A 21,567-nucleotide genomic window follows, 5' to 3' on the forward strand; every position below is an offset into this window, starting at 1 on the left:
CTGGAGTGAAATGTACAGGGGCTTAAACAGAAGAGTGGATTAGGTAGCTCCTGGATGAGAGACAGGTGCACCCAGATGTGCATACTGAAAAGAGTCCAACAGGCTTTCACAGGTTACGTGAAGAGGAAGAAGCCTGTTGTTTGAACTAGGGAACACTGGGCAAGAGTCAAAGAAATCTGAAAGAAGTTCCACAAGGCTTGAGGGGTAGAGCTGTTAGTCAGCCCCTTCTTCTCTCTCTGTGGATGGCAATACATTTTTATGGGAGTTTTGGAACCATTGGGTTGGATCCCACTGATGCACCAGCAGAAAGATCCTTGAGCCAGAAGAAACTGCTACTGCTGCTAGTGAAATGTATCTGGGGGATCCAATCCAATTTGCAATATTATAGGAAGTCAACTGCTCATATAAAGAAAAATAATCAGAAGTTTCACAAGGTAGATCTGCGCAGAGGTTACAGAGCTGGACCTGGAACTGGGAAACTGAGGTTCAAATTTGCAATCAAATTTGCAATCTGGCATCAGGAGCAGTTCTGGCATGGCATGGAAAGGGAAGGATTTACATTGGGGAATGGCATGGGAGGAAAATACAAAACACTCCTTTTCAGTACCACTTCTTCAATCTTCAAAGCAACCTCATGGGGCTGCACATGGTTAGGTTTAAAATAAAAAGATTCTATACTGCCTTCCCCACAATGGGAGTAGTTCAACAACAGTACAATATCAAGATGAATAAAATGAGACATATTTACAGAACAAATTTAAAAAAATACAGAATGTAGCCTTTTGGTTTGGATCCTTTCTGGAAACTGAGCAGTATTTTTGAACACCTGGGAAAAGGCAGCTGCCACCAAGCATAGGCTCATTTCAGGGGGAGGCTCTTCTTTGGCTATGATGGCCCCATGCCATAAAATGCTCTAAAGGTTTAAAAAACTCAAAAAAACAGGAAGCCACATTCAGGAATATCCCATGTTCCACTTAGATCAGCCCTGACTCATGAAGTTTTTCTTGGTGTCTTTGGGATATTCACTATCTCTCCACCTAGCCTGCTTCACAGGATAGTTGTCTAAAAACGATGTAACACCACATGCATTGTCCTGAGTTCCCTGGAAAAATACAGATGTAACAAAATAAAATGAAAGCGAGCTACTGCAAGTCAATTCCATAAATTTAAGTCATTCTATGGAGCCCAGCCACAGTATGAATTTTATAGATTCTGTAAATGTTAGAAATCTAGGCAGCTGAGAAAATGCACAAAATCTTGATTGAAATTCCAGCATCCCAGATGAGAGAGAGAGAGAGAGGTGAATTGAGAGTCCCAGTTTCCCCCCATCTTGGTGTGCAGCAACCTCCACTTTATCCTTTGAACAATGTGTTGAACATAGTCTAAGCCAGGGGTGGCCAAACTGTGGCTTGGGAGCCACATGTGGCTCTTTCACACATTTTGTGCAGCTCTCAAAGCCTGCACTGCCCCCTCGGGCAGCTTGAAGAAGGCATTTCTCTTTTTAATCACTTCTTCAAGTCAAGCCAGATGGCAGCTTAGATAATGCATTTAAAGTTAGAGTTACTTTCTTTCCATCTCTCCCTCCCTTCAAATTTCTGACGTTCATGTGTTGTGGCTGCCAAACATCTGACATTAATTCTGTGTGGCTTTTATGCTAAGCAAGTTTGGCCACCCCTGGTCTAAACTAACTGATCGTGTGGAATAGGTGTTCCAGGACTGTTAACCTTTGCTGAACTCCTCCCATGAAAAAACAGACCAACACAGAACACCTACTACAAGTTCTCCTTCAATGACACACCCAGGTAACTGGTGACATTAATTATACTGCACATGCTGGGAATAAATATTGATAGCAAAATGCTTGAAGCAAATATTAAAATATGAGAAAGTCAGGCTATATTCAGAGTTCACGACAAAGAACAAGCATGGTTTTTGCAACAAACTCTGTTTAGTCAACCTGCAACGAATCCTGGTTTGTGCATAACCACACTTTGCCTGCTTCTGCCCACCTTTCTACTTCCCCAAGAGGGAAGACATTCTCCTTATACTGCTCTCTCTGTGACCAGGAAACCATAAGAGCAGTACTACACAAAAACTTACGCAACAAAGTTCGAGTCTAGTGGCACCTTTAAGACCAATGAAGTTTAATTCTGGTTATCAGCCTTTGCGTGCATGCATGAAAGCTACCTTTTATCAAGTCTTATTCTTATATTCAGGACTTTTATTATAGACAAAGCCCAGCAGGAACTCATTTGCATATTAGGCCACACCCCCTGACATCACCATTGCTTCACAGAGGGTTTTTTGTAGAAAAAGACCAGCAGGAGCTGATTTGCATATTAGGACACATCCCCTGACAGCAAGCCAGCCAGAACAGAGTTCCTGTGCGTTCTTGCTCAAAAAAAGCCCGGTTTATAATCAGAATTAAACTTTGCTGGTCTTAAAGGTGCCACTGGACTCAAAGACTGATTCCTCACTAGCATTTGCTCCGCCTCCAAGCTCCTACTTTCCCAGGCTCAAGTAATCAATTCCCCACCAGTTGCTGTGTGGGTGCATTTTGATCTGCGGCTCCCTCCAATTTTCCTTATGGCTTCCTGTTCTTTTTTTTTAGGGCTCTGGAAGACGCTAGGGAAATTGGAGGGATCATAATGTGTCTGCACAGCAACTGGTGGGAAATTGATTACCTGAGCTGGGGAAAGCAGGAGCCATGGGGCAGAGCAACTGCTAGTGAGGAATCGGTCAAACTTTGTTCTATTGCTTCAGATGCACGCAGCTCCCCATCTGAATCTATCAACAACTTATGTTTTGTGAATGCAGACATCACAAGTTACGTGCAGAAGGTCACAGGTTCAGTTCCCAGTATCTCCATTAAAAAAAGTAACTAGAACTGGGAAAGACTCTTCTCAGTCTGAGACCCTGGAAAACCAGCATATGTCTGAGTAGACAATATTAAGACTGATGGACCACTGTTCTGACTTGATAAGAAGTAGCTTCATAAGATAACAGTTTTTCCTCTCTCATCTATTCTCATTATTTGTAATGAGCAAGGTATTTGTAGTCTTGATGCTTTTGCTGACAATCCTACAAAACTGCCCCTCAATGGAAAATATTTGGGTTGCCTACAGCAGTGCTTTTAAACTTTCTGCCATCAAACAATCCTGCTTTCTCTACTTATTTTGGGGATTTATATGCCTCCCCTCCAGACACGGACTAGTGGCAACTCACAAATAAAAACAACACAAATGATCAGTACCTGAAGGAGTCGATCAAAACTAGCCACGGACATAAAAACAACACTAAACAACCATTAAGTTGCCTAAAATAAAACTGAAAAACATCCTTAAACTAAAGGCAGACTGTAAAACAAAAATATATAAAAATCCCTTAGTTAAAATATTAGGAAGGAAGAAATCATAAACATATCAACATATGAAGCTGCCTTATAGTGAATCAGACCCTTGGTCCATCAAAGTCAGTATTGTCTACTCAGACTGGCAGTAGCTCTCAAGGGTCTCAAGCTGAGGTTTTTCACGCCTACTTGCCTGCACCCTTTTTAGTTGGAGATGCCAGAGACTGAACCTGGGACCTTCTGCTTACCAAGCAGATGCTCTACCACTGAGCCACCATCCCTCCCCTAGAAAAAAACTGGCAGCACCTCTTCAGGGTCTCAAGCTGAGGTTTTTCACGCCTACTTGCCTGGACCCTTTTTAGTTGGAGATGCTGGGGATTGAACCTGGGACCTTCTGCTTACCAAACAGATGCTCTACCACTGAGCTACCATCCCTCCCCTGGACGTCAGGGTTCCATGGACCACACACACACACACAAGACAAACCTTTATTGGCATATATAAAAATACAAAGTAAAGGGTCGGGCAAGTTTCAGATTAGGACAGTACAGAGTGCATACAGAATAAAATTAGGATTACAAAATATAAACAAGGTACCAACATAGTAAAACCTGATACATAGTACTACTTATCAGGATGAGTAGCCATAGCTCTATAAAGAAATTTTGCTACTATTTCAGTTATTTCCGAAAAGAACCTTAAAATCATCTGGAGTCTCTAAAAATTGGGCCAATATGGGATACAAAAGATCCCAGCAGGACCCAAATAGAGAGGACACTGGAGAAGAATATGGATGACAGTCTCAACACAATCCATCTTACATGGACAGTACCTACTCGAATATGGAGTCCCTTGAAATCTGTCAGATAAAATGGCTAATAGAAGGGCATTGAATCTGGCCAAGGAAAAGGCTCTGCACAAATTTGAAGCTATAAATTGATAGAGGTACACAGCTGGAAGGTTTACATTCGGAACAATCCCTAAGCTAACTTGTACTGTTTAATGGTTTTATTGATTTTATGATTGCAATCATAGTATACTATGTTTTGATGTAAGCCGCCCTGAGGCCGCCTCGGTGGGGAGGGCGGGGTATAAATCGAAATAAACATAAACAAACTTAGGGGAGAACAGGTTCTGTTGGCAAGACTTTAGAGAGTTTGAAGCTCTGAGCCCAGTAGACTAGTTTTTATGGACCACAGTATAAAAGAGATCTGATGAAATGCTTACAAATTTGAATATTCCCCTCTATTTTTTTTCTGCCCTGTGTGACTTCAGCAACTGTGGGTGTTTGTTCTTTTACGCATGAAATTTTGCAAACCAATGATTTCGTAAACAAAACAACCATTGAAATGTTAAAGCTTGGCAAATCATTAAAAACGGTATTCCTTTTATTTATTTTTTACCTGAATAGGATGTGTTTTTCTCTTTCCACTGCACGTTCTTGCATTTTATCTGATTCTGTCTCTCTTTCCGTAGCCGTTCTAGTCTCTGAGCTTGAAGAGAAATATTATAACGATAAGTTTGTCAATGAAAGTTTACTATAAACAAAGACATAATTAACTACCTTTCTATGAATAAAGATGTTTTATATAGCGCATGTAGGGTGGAGGGAAAAAGAGCCATAAAATTTTAAAGGTGGCACCCCTGAAAAGCAAATACCAACAAAAACATGAAAATGTTCTTGATTTATAATTGAAATTAGAGGATATAAAACATTAATAGAGATCATAAAGATAGTATTAACATGGAAGAGAATAATAAAATGTGAAAACTTCTGTGATTAATATGACATTTCATTATATAAATCATTAATAACGGTCTTGAAGGAATTTTAATGCACAAATGAACTGAAGTGAATATTACATTACAGGAATAAAATTACTGTTATGAATTACTCTCCCCGTTTCAAAAATTAAAGATAAATGAACTCAGACTAGACTATTAAAGTTTTAAATATAAAATCCTTTATCTAAAAAAATTGTGAAAATTATAAAATGTCAACGCTATATAAATTAGCATCGCTTTTTCTTCGGTGTGCCGAAACAGTTTATAGGTAGTAAAAATAAATGATTTGTATCTTCACAAACATTAGTCAAATCTTAAAAAATGAACAGCATTTTCTCTTTACATATCTTTCGACTCTACATCTTTGAACAGGACACGCTCACATAGGTGAAATATTGGCATCTGAAAGGCTGGATCTCCTCTGACTCCTTAAATTCTCCCTATTTTTAATGTCAGATTTATTTTGGGAGACCAAAAAAAAAAAAAGAGCCAATTTAATAACCTGGTAAGGAAGACTGCCTTAAAAGGCACAGGCTGCTAGAAACTGGCATGGCAGCTATGATGAATAAAATGTTGGAAGAAAATGAAACGGCTGGTGGAAATGAAATTTATATTTTTGTGTGTAAACGAAAGAGAGACTTATTGACCAACTAAGCAATCTCACACGATAAATGAGATCCTAAGCACTCATAGGAAGAACCCAAGACCAACTGAAATCAAGAGACACATGACTGAACAAACATGCTTAAGAAAGGCTCGCAGTCTTTTAGGATACAACAGGAAAGAGAGAATTACTGGATGTAATGGCAGACAGTGGGGCTCCTGTATCTCTAACTGCTGCACCACAGAGGGGGGGTTGAGAGGTGCACCTCTTTCTCATCCCTGTCTGACAAACTGCACCACTTGAATTTCTCTTTTCTATGCTACTGTTAAAGGATGCAGTAACCCTATGGTCTGACCTGTGCATCTGCTCACCATGCAGAGAAAGGGAATAAACTGGATGCATCCGAAGGGTGGTGGTGGGGAGCAAGCCCCCACCTTGCAAACTGGTTCTCTGGTCCAAAAAGGCTGCTCTAAATTACCATATGACAAATATTAAAATTACTTTTCCATCTCGAGTGAAAAGGACTGAGTGTGCACTGACAGTGCCCTTGTTACATCCACCATGGCTCTGTGTTGTAGGAATAATTAAGTTCAAGTTGTACCACACTAAGGTACAGAGGGGGGTCAGACATTTGCTGCTACAAGAATGAGCTTAGAACTGTGGAGCTCATTTGAGTAATTCCACCTTCTCTCTCCTGTCATGAGACAATGACTTTGATGTTCACACTGCACCTGAAATGGCCAACTACGATTTGCACTTACCCTGAAAACAAGGATGCTGAACAGCGACTGAGTTCAGAATTCCAATTTCCAGGGCAAACACAAGCCAGTCAGTCACCTTGGATTCAGTGGTAAACTATGGTTTGCTACATACAGAGGAACCGCCAATTACGTCGCTGCAGGAAAAGGGAGGTGGGACGACATGAGGCTTATTCATGGAGATCCGTGGGCAGGCTTTTTGCCTTTGTATTTAGCTGTGGTAAATGGGAGGGAAAGCTGCACTCCCCTCCCCCTAAGCCTCTTTAATGACAGCTTTGTGTTATTTTCTTAAAATACTGTTTCCTGTTCATAATTGGGCAAGGTTGCTTATTTCAGCAGAATTTACTTCTGAGCTCTAGGTGGTGTTGTACTACCTCTGAAATGCAGAAATTTAGCTGTCTGTATTACTGATAAGAAATCAGGATCAGGATCTCCTCCCATCTTTTGCTTATTATGAAGACTTAGGGGACACCATATGTGCATATGATGGAGGGTCTAGAGGTAAATCACTGTCCAGACCAGTGTGTGTGTGGTGGGAGGGAGGAGAGAAAGTAAAGAGAGATTTCACAACTACCAATCAAACACAAGATCGGAGTCTCTAACTTTTTTTTTTTTAAATCTAATGGTTCAAGCACGGATGGTCAGGATGAATTACAAGTTACAGAGAATCTTTCCTGAACTGTGGCTGAAAAGCTGCTCTTGGGGTTGAGAGGCCATTGGGAATAGGTGGGAGGCTACACAGCACAAAATGGTAGCTGTTAGACATCATCTCCACCATCACTTGAGTGAGCTTGACCATGAGTGTAGCAAGGGCTTGTGTGCGCAGGCATGTGTGTGTCCTGCAGTTTCCCGCTTTGTGCTGCACCCTGTGCTGTTACCATGTGACCCTTCCTCCAATGAAGTGCTTTTGGGGTGTGCAAAGATTCCAGCGGAAAGGAACTCTCTGAATTTACTCCCTTCACAATATCCACACTGATATTTTCAGAATTTCAGGATGAAAGATGACAGCTATATACATGCTTGCTCTATGGGGAATGGTCACTTGAAACACATAGGGCGTTTTCGCACTGACCTTAATCAGCAGCGACGCCCCTCTTCACCGCGCAGGATCTGCACGGATTTCGCACCAATTGCTGCGGAGCACCCGGAAGAGCCGCAAAGTCCCGCGGCTTTTGTGGCGCAAATGGAAACCACCAAAAACCAGTTTCCATTTGCGCCGCAAAAGCCGCGGGACTTTGCGGCTCTTCCGGGTGCTCCGCGGCAATTGGTGCGAAATCCGCACAGATCCTGCGCGGTGAAGAGGGGCGTCGCTGCCGATTAAGGTCAGTGCGAAAACGCCCATAGTCTTCTATAACTGCAACATACATTTTATCATTGCTATGAGACCCCCCCCCCACCCTGAGGACAGACATTACTACCCAAAACATATTGAGATACAGTACAACTGCCTGGTTCAAGAAATGTTCCATATAGCACATTGTGAGTCACTCTCCACCCTCTAGAGTCTAGACAGTCTTTCTGCCATCCACCATCCCACCAGTAAAGAGTGCAACTCGCCCACCAACCTCAGAATTGAAAAAGAGAGAGGGTTCCAACACAGGTCTTTTTCCATCCCCAGACTGGCTGCCCTCTTCCCTTTTATAAATTTCCTTGGCCCTGTCCTTGCCTTACTTATTTCTAATCTCCTTCTATCTGCTCCATCTGGGAGATTATAAAAGAAAAAGGAAGCCTCTCCTCCCTCTTCCCCTCCACTGCCTGCTTTCTTGCCTGCCCTTTCACCTTGCTGTTCAGGTAAGGTTGCCAGGTTTGACTAAAAAAGTATCTGGGGACTTTGGGGGTGGAGCCAGGAGCAAGGGTGTGACAAGCACGACTGAACTCGAAAGGGAGTTCTTAAAGGGACTACGTTCTTTTAAATGCTTTCCCTCCATTTGGAAATAACGCAGAATAGGGGCACCATCTTTTGGGGCTCACAGAATTGGACCCCCTGGCCCAATCTTTTGAAACTTGGGGGGTGTTTTGAGAAGAGGCACTGGATGCTATGCTGAAAATCTGGTGCCTCTACCACAAAAAACAGCCCCCCCGCCCCCGAGCCCCAGATACCCACAGATCAGTTCTCTGTTGTATCCTATGGGAATCAGTCTCCATTGGGTACAATGGAGTGTCCAGCAGATATTCCACCCTCCACACACTTTCTGATGACCCTGAAGTGGGGGGAGGGCCTCCAATTGGGGACAGGCAACACAGCCAAGAATAAGGCAGAGCCAGGCAGAGGCAGGGATGGGCGTGGTCTCAGGGTTGCCTTGCAACTTCCCCCAGTCTGGCCTTTCCTAAGTCTGAGCTCAGCCTTCTGACCACGCCCTTCCCTGCCTCTGCCTGGCTCTCTGCCTTATTCTTGGCTGTATCAGAGTGATTTGGCTAGGGCCCAGAAACCTCCCTGTCCTGGCTTTCCTCACATGGGTGAATCTGGGCCATGGCTGTCTTCAGCTCTGGCAGCTGGGGCAGGGTCGAGTTGGACTGGCCATCGACTCCTGAAACCTGCCATTTGTGTAGTGCTTGTTGCCTTCATCCTCCTTTCTGCCCCGCCCCCTGGCCAATGCAGAGGCTTCAAACTGCCTGCCACTCTCCGGAACAGATATCACACTCCACTTGAATTCTACAACTCTCAACTCTCAACATATGCAGTGCTGGATTGAGTCCTTGACTCTGAGGCTCCTGGTTCAAGTTCCAGAGAATCCTGACGCAATCTCATGACAAGCTCACCTGTGTTTGACCGCCTTCTGATGCCAAAGTCCCAGCTTGAGGTAATGTCGACTGATTGGGAGTATATGTAACCCTGAGACTCGCCATTGCTGCCCTGCGTTTCTGAGCCACTGTCCCCGTTGGCCGAAGAGGGCTGGAACTTCTCCAAGTCGACATCGTGGTCAATCAGGACCATTTCACACATCCCCGTGTCATCGCTGGTCACATGCGACTGTCGGATGTGAGCCAGGATAATGGTTGGGTTATCCAAGAAGGCCATCCTGTTTGGGAATCCTTCCACCTTCTCCTACTATCTTCTCTGTTCCATGATGAGCTACACGTGTGCCTAAAAACAACAGCATAACACATGAAATGCTTTAAAGAAAACCAAGGAGTTTGTCTGCATATCTTCATGCAGGTCAGCTAATGGCTGTTGGCCATCCTCCCTCCTTTGAATGTGATTCTCTCTCTTTCTGCTGCAGACCCTCTATTTGTCTCTCACTCCATTCCTGAGGGTCTTCTGCTCCTAGGAGCAGCACTTCAGGGATAATGCTGGGCTGCTGCTGAGAGGAGGGAGAGGTAGGAATGTTCTGTCCAACTGAAACACATGCCTTCCATTAGTGAAAACATCACCCTGGATCTAACCCAGTATCTGGTAATCCAATACATACTACATCTGAACATGGAGGTTCCATTTAATGCTCATGGCTGTTGCCTTTGTGGTCTGTTGTGTATGCCTCCAGGCACTTGCCCAGGTGCTAGTGGAGGCATATTAGGCTGGACAGACCATTTCGACACAATGAATACGAAATACATGGCACAGTATTCCTAGTAATATTATTATTGATGGTTGTTTTGAATGGCTTCAACAGTGCCTTAACACCCTCTTACCATTGTCTGAGCAGTGTCTCAAATGTGTCTTATAACATCCTGTGTCTTATCAGCAGCGTTATTAACAGTATATTAACAAATATTAAATATCTTATAGTAATGTCTAAATGGTGATTTAATGTTGCCCTTCATAATTCTTAATTAACTTTTTAATCATGTTCTCACACTGCGCTGAAACCAATATTGTAATGTTTATTAAGTGTACAGTTTTCTTCTTTATAAGCACTACTTTGTATTAACAACAGAAATAAAAAAGCAAGTTAGGACTTAAAAAGAAGGGGGGAATCTAATAATGTAAAAGTTTAATAATTAACACAGATGCACAATATACCTTTCACGAAGGGCTCATACGTCAAAACCACCTCTGATCTCTTTAAAACATTGTGTGGCAACAAGCTCAAGAGAAGCTGAAATAAAGGAAAATTATGCATGTGTTTGAACATGTGACCATTTCAACTAATGTATCATGTATGTATTCTGTACTCAGGTACCTGGTCGAGTATCAATATCAGTAGAAGAAGTCATTAATTTAAATTGGGAAGGGGTTCCCCTTTGCTTTACTGTTTTTTGGGTGTTGTTTTTTTAAGGAACTGGCCATGCAAACATATACATTTTCATTTTATGCTTGGCTTCTGTTATCTGTTCTGGACCTGAGACTAAGGAGGACGCTAAAGAAAAGACAACATTTTTGCATGAACACAGTACATTTTGAGCATTGACAACTGGGGAGGGACCATGGCTTAGTGGTACAGTACCTGCTTTTCAGTGTGAAGGTTGTAGGTTCAATGCTTGATCTCCTGTTAAAGGAGCAAGCTTTACTTTGCATGGGATTCTGGGGAAGTGCTACTGGGCAAACCTAGGCCTGCGCTTCATTGTTTCAGACTGCAGGTGGGAACTCGTATGACTGAATACTCCTACATGACTGCAGCTACTCATGCCACAGACCACAGTGCGTGTATCAGCAACAGGGCACCTGCTTTAAGTGCTGGTCCACCTAAAATGTCTGAGGAACAGCACAAAAATAACAACAACAACAAAAAGATTTTCAGGTTCAGGGAAGAACTACAGTCTGATGGTGGAGTACATTTGCGTACAGAACACTCCAGGTTCCATCACTGACACCTTGAGGATAAGATGCTGAGAACAGGCATTTTCAGGTGAAGACTTTTGAGAGTCACCATCCAGTCAGAGGAGAACATACTGAGCTAGATGCAGCAGCAGTGTGGCTCTGTATAATTCTGAGTTAGGACTCAACTGGATGCACCAGAAGGCCATGGGGACTCTCAGAGCTGCATTATGAAAGTCGCTTTGCATACAGAACATCCCAGGTTTGATCTCTGCCACCTTTAGTTGAATGATCTCAGGTAACAGGCCTGACACTTTGGGAATCTACAGTCAAATAGATTCCGCCCTGAGCCTGCTTAGGCGGGGAGGGCGGGATATAAATAAAATTTTATTATTATTATTATTATTATTATTATTATTATTATTATTATTATTATTATTATTATTATTATTATTATTATTAAATCAGAGTTGACAATACTGAGCTAAGTGCCCCCACCCCTCAAATCCCTGCAAAGAACAGAATCTGGGGAAGTGGTTTACAATTAGCTTTTTCTCTGAGATGCTGGTTCAGGGACTTAATTTTTGCACACAAAAGCATTACACTGCATGACTCCTCATCTACAGTCTGAAGTGGTACAGTCCAGTTTACCTCTTCATCTGTGGTTTGTGACAACTAGGTCTAAAAAGGAAGGTCTGGAGCCAGGTGCATGCATATTCAGGAGAATGAAGTAAAATGGACTGCACCATTCTACAGTGCAGGTGAGAAATGCAAATTTTGAACATTTGCCCATGTAAACAGTGATGTGGGAGAATTTCCAAAAGTGGGAAAAAATGGGGGGGGGGGTGTTTCCTCCCTCATATGTCAGGGCTGCTGTGCTGCAAATCAGTCATTTTAGATCAGCTAAATATGTGGGACGTGGTGCATGGGCAAGCCCTGGTGCTTTTACATGGTGTATTTGCCTTCTTTTGCTAACATTAAACATTTAAATTTTTAATTTTAATGTGGATTGGAAAATTTTCCACCCCAAACCCCATATCACTGCATACATACACACACACATTAAAATTCACAGTTTATCCCAGGGGTGGCCAAACTGCGGCTCAGGAGTCACATGTGGCTCTTTCACACATATTGTGTGGCTATTGGAAGCTCCCAACCAGCTTGGAGAAGGCATTTGTTTCTTTAAATTACTTCTCCAAGCCAAGCCAGCTGGCAGCTTGAAGAATGCATTTAAAGGTTAAAGTTGCTTTCTTTCTACCTCTCCCCATTTTCTTTCCTTTCCTTCCTTCAGCTCTCAAACATCTGCCATTCATGTCTTGTTACTCTCAAACATCTGACATTTATGTCTTGCGGCTCTCAAACATCTGACATTTATTCTGTGTGGCTCTTAGTTTGGCCAACCCTGGTCTATTCCCATGTGGCACAATCCTTTCAGCTCAGCCCTTCACCAACACATTCCACTACATGTGTGAACCAAGCCTTGCTCTTTTTCCTAAATGTCAGTTAGCTGAGAGGAAGTTCTATGGGAAGTGTGACTGAACAGAAATGCCCTGGGACAGGCTTCTGTCCACAAAGTTTCAGTGGCTGTAAAATTTGCCGGGAGAAGGGGAGAGTTACTGGAACCCTCCCATGGATCTCTATCTCCCCCCCCTCCCCCAGTCTAGTACCTGCACTCCTTTTCTAGCCCTCCTTCCAGCAATCTTCATTCTCTCCCTCCCTCCCCACCACAGATTATCATCCTAAATTGCACTGTTCGCACTATCTGCTTCCACCTTCATGACTTATCGCTGAAAAGCTGGCACAGAAACCATAAAAGAGGAAAGAAAGAGGGAAAGAGAGTCAGTTAAGAGTACTGATGCAGTCAGCAGTATTTCTTTATTCATGCAGGACTCCTCTGGAAGAGGAAAGTGATCCCCAGGCCCTCTGTGCTAATTAGATCTGGGAATGAAGGTGTCGAGATTAAAGCCACTTTCTTTCCTTGAGCCTGAATGAGCATTCAGTCATCGTGAAAGTCCAGTTTCTTTTGCTGGGCTGTAATTGCTTTAATGTAAAAAGAGGAGGTGAGACTGTTGTCCCAGGGCAAGCCATTAGCAGATGTTTAATGTCTGGCAACTAAGGGCACCCTGGATCTTTAACCACACATGCACACAATTTGAACCCAAGCTTTTTAACATTTGCAGAGCACACCCAGACCAAGAAGACTAAGCCAAGCTGGCTGTTTTTGGTATTAACTAAATAGGAGGGAGAGGAGAAACCAGCCCCATATCTAGGGGCCATGGGGGGGTCCTTTAAATTGTGCAGAAGGCTGGTGACTGCTCCTGCTGCCCCTTCACATGATTCAGAGCTCATCAATCAGCTGATAGCATTTAAATAGCATGGGAGGGGCAGTGACTGCTCCTGGGTGCCCTTCCTGGATAATTTAAATCATGTAGGAGGGAGAGGGGTAGCCCTGGGATGAGGGTTGATGGCCAGTGTTCCCTCTAAGCTGAGTTACTGTGAGCTTTTCACAGATTTTTAGCCTCCAGCTCGCACATTTTTGTCTTAGCCCAGGAAAAATGGCCCCAGCGCACAATAATTTATGCAGGAGCTCACAACTTTAACACCACTAGCTCACAACTTTAATACCAGTAGCTCACAAAGCAGAATTTTTGCTCACAAGACTCTGCAGCTTAGAGGGAACATTGGTGATGCCCCCCCCCCTGAAAAAACCGCTGTCAGGGGGCCAAGCCCTGTGGGCCCCTAGTTAGTGATGAACCTGGGAGAAACATGGGCAGAAAATGAAGTGCAATACAGAGATGCTCAGAAAATGAAGTGCAATACAGAGGTGCTCAGAAAATGAAGTGCAATACAGAGGTGCTCAGAAAATGAAGTGCGATACAGAGATGCTCAGAAAATGAAGTGCAATACAGAGGTGCTCAGAAAATGAAGTGCAATACAGAGATGCTCAGAAAATGAAGTGCAATACAGAGATGCTCAGAAAATGAAGTGCAATACAGAGATGCTCAGAAAATGAAGTGCAATACAGAGGTGCTCAGAAAATGAAGTGCAATACAGAGATGCGCAGAAAATGAAGTGCAATACAGAGGTGCTCAGAAAATGAAGTGCAATACAGAGATGCTCAGAAAATGAAGTGCAATACAGAGGTGCTCAGAAAATGAAGTGCAATACAGAGGTGCTCAGAAAATGAAGTGCAATACAGAGATGCTCAGAAAATGAAGTGCAATACAGAGATGCTCAGAAAATGAAGTGCAATACAGAGATGCTCAGAAAATGAAGTGCAATACAGAGGTGCTCAGAAAATGAAGTGCAATACAGAGATGCTCAGAAAATGAAGTGCAATACAGAGATGCTCAGAAAGACATCCACATGTGATCACAATCTCACATGCTTTGGTTGCCTTGCTTTTCTTTATTCATTTGATAAATTGTTAGCTTGCCCTTCCAGTTCCAGGAGAGACTTACAGGAGTTAAAAAATACAAGCACTGTGTTTAAATGGGAGAGTAACAACACAAGGACAGCAAACCAGCAAAAAGCAGCAATCATAAGTAAAACTATCAAAACATCATCAGAGACAACGGAGTCACACCAAAGATAAACCCAGCAATTCATGGAAAGGTTTAAAAAGATAATCCAGAAAACATCAGAAGCTAAAGGGGCAGCAGAAGAAAGTGAGGGGTTCCAGTGTCCAGCAGAGCTCTCAGTCTCTCACAACAACCAGTGAAACCAAAACAAAATTACGCAAAATAATAAAATGTACAAATTATGTTAAATGCCACACAGAACACAGATTCCAGTTTTTTCTGATGCAGACTTGGATTGCCTGGAAGAGAAGGCTGTAGAACAATGTACAGCACCCGGTTTGCATGCAGAAAGTGGACCTCCACTTAAAGGATCTCTGATAACAAGTACTGGGAGAAGTTTAGAAAAATAATAGTATTCCTAAATTGTGGGTGGGGGAAGCTCAGTCACAGAGCACATGATTTGTGTGCAAACCATCCCAGGTTCACTCCCTAGCATCTCCAGTTAAAAATGTGTGGAGAACAAGTTTTATCAGGCTGAGACCCTGGAGAAGAGAGCCAGTTTAGTGTAGCGCAGGGGTGGCCAAACTGTGACTCAAGAGCCACATGTGGCTCTTTCACACATGTGTGGCTCTCGAAGCCCCCCACCCACCCCATTGGCCAGCTTGGAGAACACATTTAAAATTAAAGTTACTTTCTTTTCACCTCTCTCTCCCCATCTATTTTCCTTCCTTCCTTCAACATTCACGTCTTGTGGCTCTCATACAGCTGAAGTTTATTCTATGTGGCTCTTACGTTAAGCAAGTTTGGCCACCCCTGGTGTAGTAGTTAAGAGCGGTGGACTCAAATCTGAAGAAGTAGGGTCAATTCCCCACTCCTCCACTTGAAGCCAGCTGGGTGACCTTGGGTCAGTCACTGTTCTTTCTCAGTCCCAAAAATAAACCTAGCTCATCATTAAAAAAAAAAAGAGCTAGTTTCAGGATGCTAGACAATCTTATGATCTCCTGGCTATACTACACCCGCTGCCATATGATGATGATGATGATAATCCTGGAGAGCTGCTAGCCCTCAGAGGAGAAAATATTAAGTTGTGTAAATTAATGGTCTCAGTAGAAGGCAAGCCTAGTGTCCAACAGGCTACACTAAAGGGTCATGGGGGATCAAACAGGTGCATCAGACTAAAATCCCTTAATATGTAGAATGTCCAAGATTCAATCTCTGGCAGGTCTTCTAAAAGAGCCTCAAGCACAGGAAAAGGCCCTTCACTGGATGAGACACTAGAAAGCCATTGCCAGTTAGAGCTGGGTGGTAGGGGGAGACCAATGGACTCACTTAGTCAAAAGCAGTTTCACACACCCATTATTGCTTTACTTTCACAGATTCCACAAGAGCCATGCTTATAATACATTTCCTCCCTTTTTTGTATGTTTATGTGCATGTATGTGTGTGTGTGCACATAAGTGTGTTTGTGTGCACCTGGAAGTCATGGTGACCTCTGGTGACTGACCCCTAGTAAGGGCCTGGGGGGGTGGATGAATAAAGCCTGCCCCTGTTGTCCTGACTGCCGGTATTTCAAGGAGGTCTCCCATCCAAGTACTTGCCAGAGTTGACCCTATTTAGCTCCTGAGATCTGACAAGATTGGGCTTATCTGGGCTATCCAGGTCCTGGTGCTTACAATACATTCCCATTCTCCATTTCTATGCTCCCCATCCAACTCCACAAAAGGCACAAGGATGGGGCAGTGGCTCAGTGGCACAGCGTTTGATCGGCATACTGGAGGTCCCAGGTTAGGCTTCCCAATCTCCAGGTCCCAGCGGGGGATTTACAGGCTTCTCCCCATCCCCAGCTAGCTGGTCGGTGGGGGGAAGCCCCACCCCCACAGTCACCACTTACCTCTAGATCTCTGGCAGGTTTAGAAATCTGCAAACAGGTCCCCTTTCAAAATGCCTGTGTGTGTGTGTCTTTAAAGTTGAGCAGGAAACAGGAAGTACTTCATGGGGAAGGGTCAGTAGCAGAAGCTCTTCAAAGCACAGCCCCTTCATTTGTTTTGCTTTCGTTTTTAGAGCAAGTAAATGGTGGGTATGAGTGTGTGTGAGAGAGAGCAGGATAGCTAGGGCTGCCAATCCCCAGGTGGGGGCAGGGGATCCCCTGGTTTGGAGGCCCCCCCCTTTCAGGGTCATCAGAAAGTGGGGGGAGGGGAGGGAAATGACTACTGGGAACTCTATTATTCCCTATGTTGTGTTATTCCCGTAGGAAATAATGGAGAATTGATCCACGGGTATCTGGGGCTCGGGGAGGGGGGCTGGCTTTTGAAGTAGAGGCACCAAATTTTCAGTATAGTATCCAGTGCCTCTCCCCAAAATACCTGCCAAGTTTCAAAAAGTCTGGACCAGACGGTCCAATTCTATGAGCCCCAAAAGAAGGTGGCCCTATCCTTCATTATTTCCTATGGAAGGAAGACATTTTAAAAGGTGTGCTGTCCCTTTAAATGTGATGGCCAGAACTCCCTTGGAGTTCAATTATGCTTGTCACACCCTTGCTCCTGGCTGCACCCCCAATGTCTCCTGGCTGCACCCCCAATGTCTCCTGGCTGCACCCCCAATGTCTCCTGGCTCCACTCCCAAAGTCCCCAGATATTTCTTGAATTGGACTTGGCAACCCTATCCCAGGTTCAATACGCAACATCTCCAATTAAAAGGCCCAGGCAGTAGGTGATGAGAAAGACCACAACCTGAGACACTGGAGAGCTGCTGCCAGTCCGAGTAGACAATACTGACTTCAATGGATCAAGGGTCTAATTCAGGGTAAGGCAAATTCATGTGTTCACAGAAACAGAAGGGGCTAAGATGCATATTTTATCAAAGAAATAGTGAGTAGCTTATAAATTGAGCCATGATGTAAAAATGAAAGCCATGGAGAAGGAAGGAAGGGGGGGGGGGGAAGCAGCAAGCGGGCTTGTCTCAGGAACTGCAAAGCCACACACCATTTCCCTCTAAATATGCCTAAATCCCCTTGAGATCCAACTGCTTGGCGAACCCCAGCTAGGGCCCGATAGACTTGGCGGAGAGGCATCATGAATATTTGTATTAAGTGGATGAAAGCTATCGAAAGCACCTTATTTCAAGGGTGACAAACCCGCTCTACAGACACAGACGGCAAAGCTGCCTGGGTATGAACGCCGGATTGGATTTTTACAGACTGATGGGCTCAGTCTCAGACCTTGCCTCCCTATCTCTCCCCAAATCGGAACACTATCAACATGCTGGCTGCAACGAGGGCTGTCAGCCAATTAAGAGCTTGTTTTCTTTTTTATATATATAGAGGATCTCACCAATTCATTAACCAGTTGGGTAGACAGAAACATACTGACTGCAAAACCTTCACCATTACAGTGTTTGTGTTTCCCCCCCTTTTTCCTATCTTTTGGAGAGGTGGTACAGTGCAATGGCACAGAACAAACTGGGATTTGGAAGATCCTGGGTCAAATCTCAACTCACTAGGTAGCCTTAAGGCAAGCCAGTCAACCCACTTCCCCTCTCAAAACCTTCTGGGGAAGCAAACAACCCATTCTAGGGGAATGCTTCAGGTGCTTAGCCCTGTTGGTCTGAAACGACCGAACAAGGTTTGAAATCCAGTGGCACCTTTAAAACCAACAAAGTTTAGGCCATTTTCCCACAGAGTTTACCGCGGAGCGACGTCCCTCTTCACCGCACAGCATCTGCGCGGATTTCCCACCAACTGCTCCGCAGAACCAGGAAGTGCCGGACCTTTTGCGTCACAGATGTAAACCACTAAAAACCAGTTTACATTAGCGATGCAAAAGCCGCAGCTCTTCCTGGTTATGTGGAGCAGTTGGTGGGAAATCCGCGCTGACGCTGCGCGGTGAAGAGGGACGTAGCTCCGCGGTAAGCTCTGTGGGAAAACGGCCTTAATTCTAGGTGTGGAGAAATGCCTTGAGGGAATGCAGCCCCTGGCATTACAGCAGCATCTGGGCTACCTCTTAAGAGATGCTAATGGAGGTACTCGAAGAGATCATCTCTGCCTGGGCTGGAAACAGAGTGGGGAGGGCACTGGGCTAGAGCAGCCCCAGAGACCATCTCCAGAACGCATGGGGGGTTTCCCAGAATGCCTACCAGAAAAGAGGCTTCCTTGGGACAACAGGAAAAGAAGCCTAAACCTGGACGGACCAGGTAACAAGGAGTGGGGAGTGGTGGAAAGTGGGTAAGATCAGAGGATTAGTAAAAGTGCTTGCTCAGAAGAGCACCGGGGGGGGGGGCGCTCTTCTCTCTGGGAGCTGGGACTGGAAGACAACAGACTGCTACTCTCCAGCCAGCAGCCATATTTGACCATGTGGCTGGGTCTGGCTAGATGCAGGAAGCCTGAAGCAATGAGGTATCATTAGAAGATTTTGTAACTTACTAAGCTAAGATGTGCCTGCTCTGCTTAAACACCTGGTAGGGCAAGTTTTTAAACCAGGGACAGAAGGATGCATTTCAAACCAACTTTTATTTGATCTTCTGGTTGCTGATCGTGTGCTGTGCTAAGATTATGCTTGTAACTTTTCATTAAAAAAAAAAACTTTTAATATTTTGAAGGCTGGCAGTAAAGCTCTGTACCACATAGTTCCCCAACCGCTTTAGATCATGCTACTGTAAGAGTAGAGTCCCGGGAAGAGAGAAGGCATGCAGTTGGCAAGGGTGCCAATCCTCCAGGGTCTCCTAAAGAAGAACTTTGGTCTCTGTGATAACCAGGGGCTACTCTCCAGCCAGCAGCCATATTTGACCATGTGGCTGGGTCTGGCTAGATGCAGGAAGCCTGAAGCAATGAGGTATCATTAGAAGATTTTGTAACTTACTAAGCTAAGATGTGCCTGCTCTGCTTAAACACCTGGTAGGGCAAGTTTTTAAACCAGGGACAGAAGGATGCGTTTCAAACCAACTTTTATTTGATCTTCTGGTTGCTGATCGTGTGCTGTGCTAAGATTATGCTTGTAACTTTTCATTAAAAAAAAAACTTTTAATATTTTGAAGGCTGGCAGTAAAGCTCTGTACCACATAGTTCCCCAACCGCTTTAGATCATGCTACTGTAAGAGTAGAGTCCCGGGAAGAGAGAAGGCATGCAGTTGGCAAGGGTGCCAATCCTCCAGGGTCTCCTAAAGAAGAACTTTGGTCTCTGTGATAACCAGGGGCTGGGTTGGCAGAGGACCTCGAGACCAGGCCTCAGAACCAGAAAGGGGGATTGGGAGTCCTGTTCCTCTCAGTCAGGAACCCCTAAATTGAGCAGGTGGTGGCAGCATGCCTAGTGGCAGGAAGAAGAATAGCTCCTTCCAAGAGTTGGCAGCCCAAGAAGGAGCTGACGGGACTGGGTTTGAAGACTGAATCGGACCAGTTCTGTCACACTAGGTATAAACTTTTGTGTGCATGCAGACTTCCTCAATGTGCATGCACACAAAAGCAGACTTAGCCAACCATTGCATATGTGGGGGGGGGGGGGGGGGTTAGTTGCCAGGAAGGGCTAATTAGAGACAAGATGTATAAATAACTAAGCAATAAGTATAGCTAAGATTGGATTAAAGCAGTTGGTAAGACCTGTGAATTGCACAGACACCACCTTATATCAGAAACCTACTGACCAACAAACATATCTACATGTCTGCAGCTACCATCCTAAACATACTAAGCAATCAATTGTTCACAGCAAGGCTCTATGCTACAGCCGCATCTGTTCCAATTCTATAGAGATTCTTATCTGAGGAATCTATAATAACCCTTTTTGGAACTAAAATATCCACTTGATGAAGTCAAGAAACAGGATTAACAAAGGCATAACGATACCCAGAGAAAACCTGTTGTGAGACAGGCCCCAAAGAGACAATATAACAGAACACCACTAGTGGTCTCATACAGACAACACAGTCACTAGATCTAGCAACATCAACTATACCATCTCAGGCTCATTCTCTTGCTCACTTTCTATCATGGTATATGCCATTTAATGCTAACAACGCCCTTCAGTTCTCCACATAGGGCAAACAGATCAAACCCTATGCCAAAGGATAAATGGACACAAATCTGATTTCAAGAATCACAAAATTGAGAAACCTGTAGGAGAACATTTCAAACTCCCAGGATACTCAATGGGGGGACCTCAAAGTAGCTGTTTTATTGCAAAGGAATTTCAGAAACAGACCAGAACAAAGATTGTTGAATTACAAGTTATTAAACTCTCAGGTCAATGGAACCCCCCAGGGTTTAACAGAGATGTTGGGATTTTATCTCACTACACATGTTAAGTCACTCAGTTCTTGCATCTGGGTGTTAACTCATTTATTATCTGTATGCTAATTTGCTGCCATTCACAGATCTCAACAAATGCTTTAATCCAATCTTAGCTATACATATTGCTCAGTTATTTATGCATCTAATAAGCCCTTCCTGGCAACTAACACCCCATATATTGGGTGGCAAACTCTGTTTCAATGTAACTGAAGAAGTGTGCATGCACATGAAAGCTTATACCCAGAATTAAACTTTGTTGGTCTTAAAGGTGGCACTGGACTCTAACTTTGTTCTAGGAGAATGGAGAGTCTTCCTAATGTTTCGGGCCTCCCCGTGCTAAGGAAACATAAACCCCCTTCAGACTCTAAGTGCAGCATCAAAGCAACTGGGGCATATTGTCTCATGGAAGCACAGGAACAGGGAAGTTGCCTAACACTGAGTCAGATCATTGGGCTATACATCTCAGTAAAGATTGTTCTGATAGGCAGCAGCTCCCCAGAGCCTTGGACAGATAAAGGTCTTGTCCAACAGCTGCTGCTGAGATCCTTTAATGGGACATGCCCAGGATGGAACC

General features: G+C 44.1%; 1 protein-coding gene across 2 annotated transcripts in view; it reads right to left on the reverse strand.

Annotated features, from left to right (window-relative positions):
* The window catches only part of MAPKAP1 (MAPK associated protein 1), a 214,488-nt gene that overhangs the window by 174,111 nt on the left and 18,810 nt on the right, over window positions 1–21,567 (reverse strand). For both annotated transcript variants that reach the window (XM_060250673.1, XM_060250674.1), the window contains exons 2-3: window positions 9,257–9,581; window positions 4,753–4,842 (exon numbers count right to left, since the gene is read on the reverse strand). In XM_060250673.1, the coding sequence (XP_060106656.1) occupies window positions 4,753–4,842; window positions 9,257–9,515 (349 nt within the window). In that variant the 5' untranslated portion in view covers window positions 9,516–9,581. The remainder of the gene's footprint in view (window positions 1–4,752; window positions 4,843–9,256; window positions 9,582–21,567) is intronic.

Source organism: Heteronotia binoei, chromosome 12 (assembly GCF_032191835.1).
Source record: "Heteronotia binoei isolate CCM8104 ecotype False Entrance Well chromosome 12, APGP_CSIRO_Hbin_v1, whole genome shotgun sequence".
In the NCBI taxonomy this organism is placed as follows: Eukaryota; Metazoa; Chordata; class Lepidosauria; order Squamata; family Gekkonidae; genus Heteronotia; species Heteronotia binoei.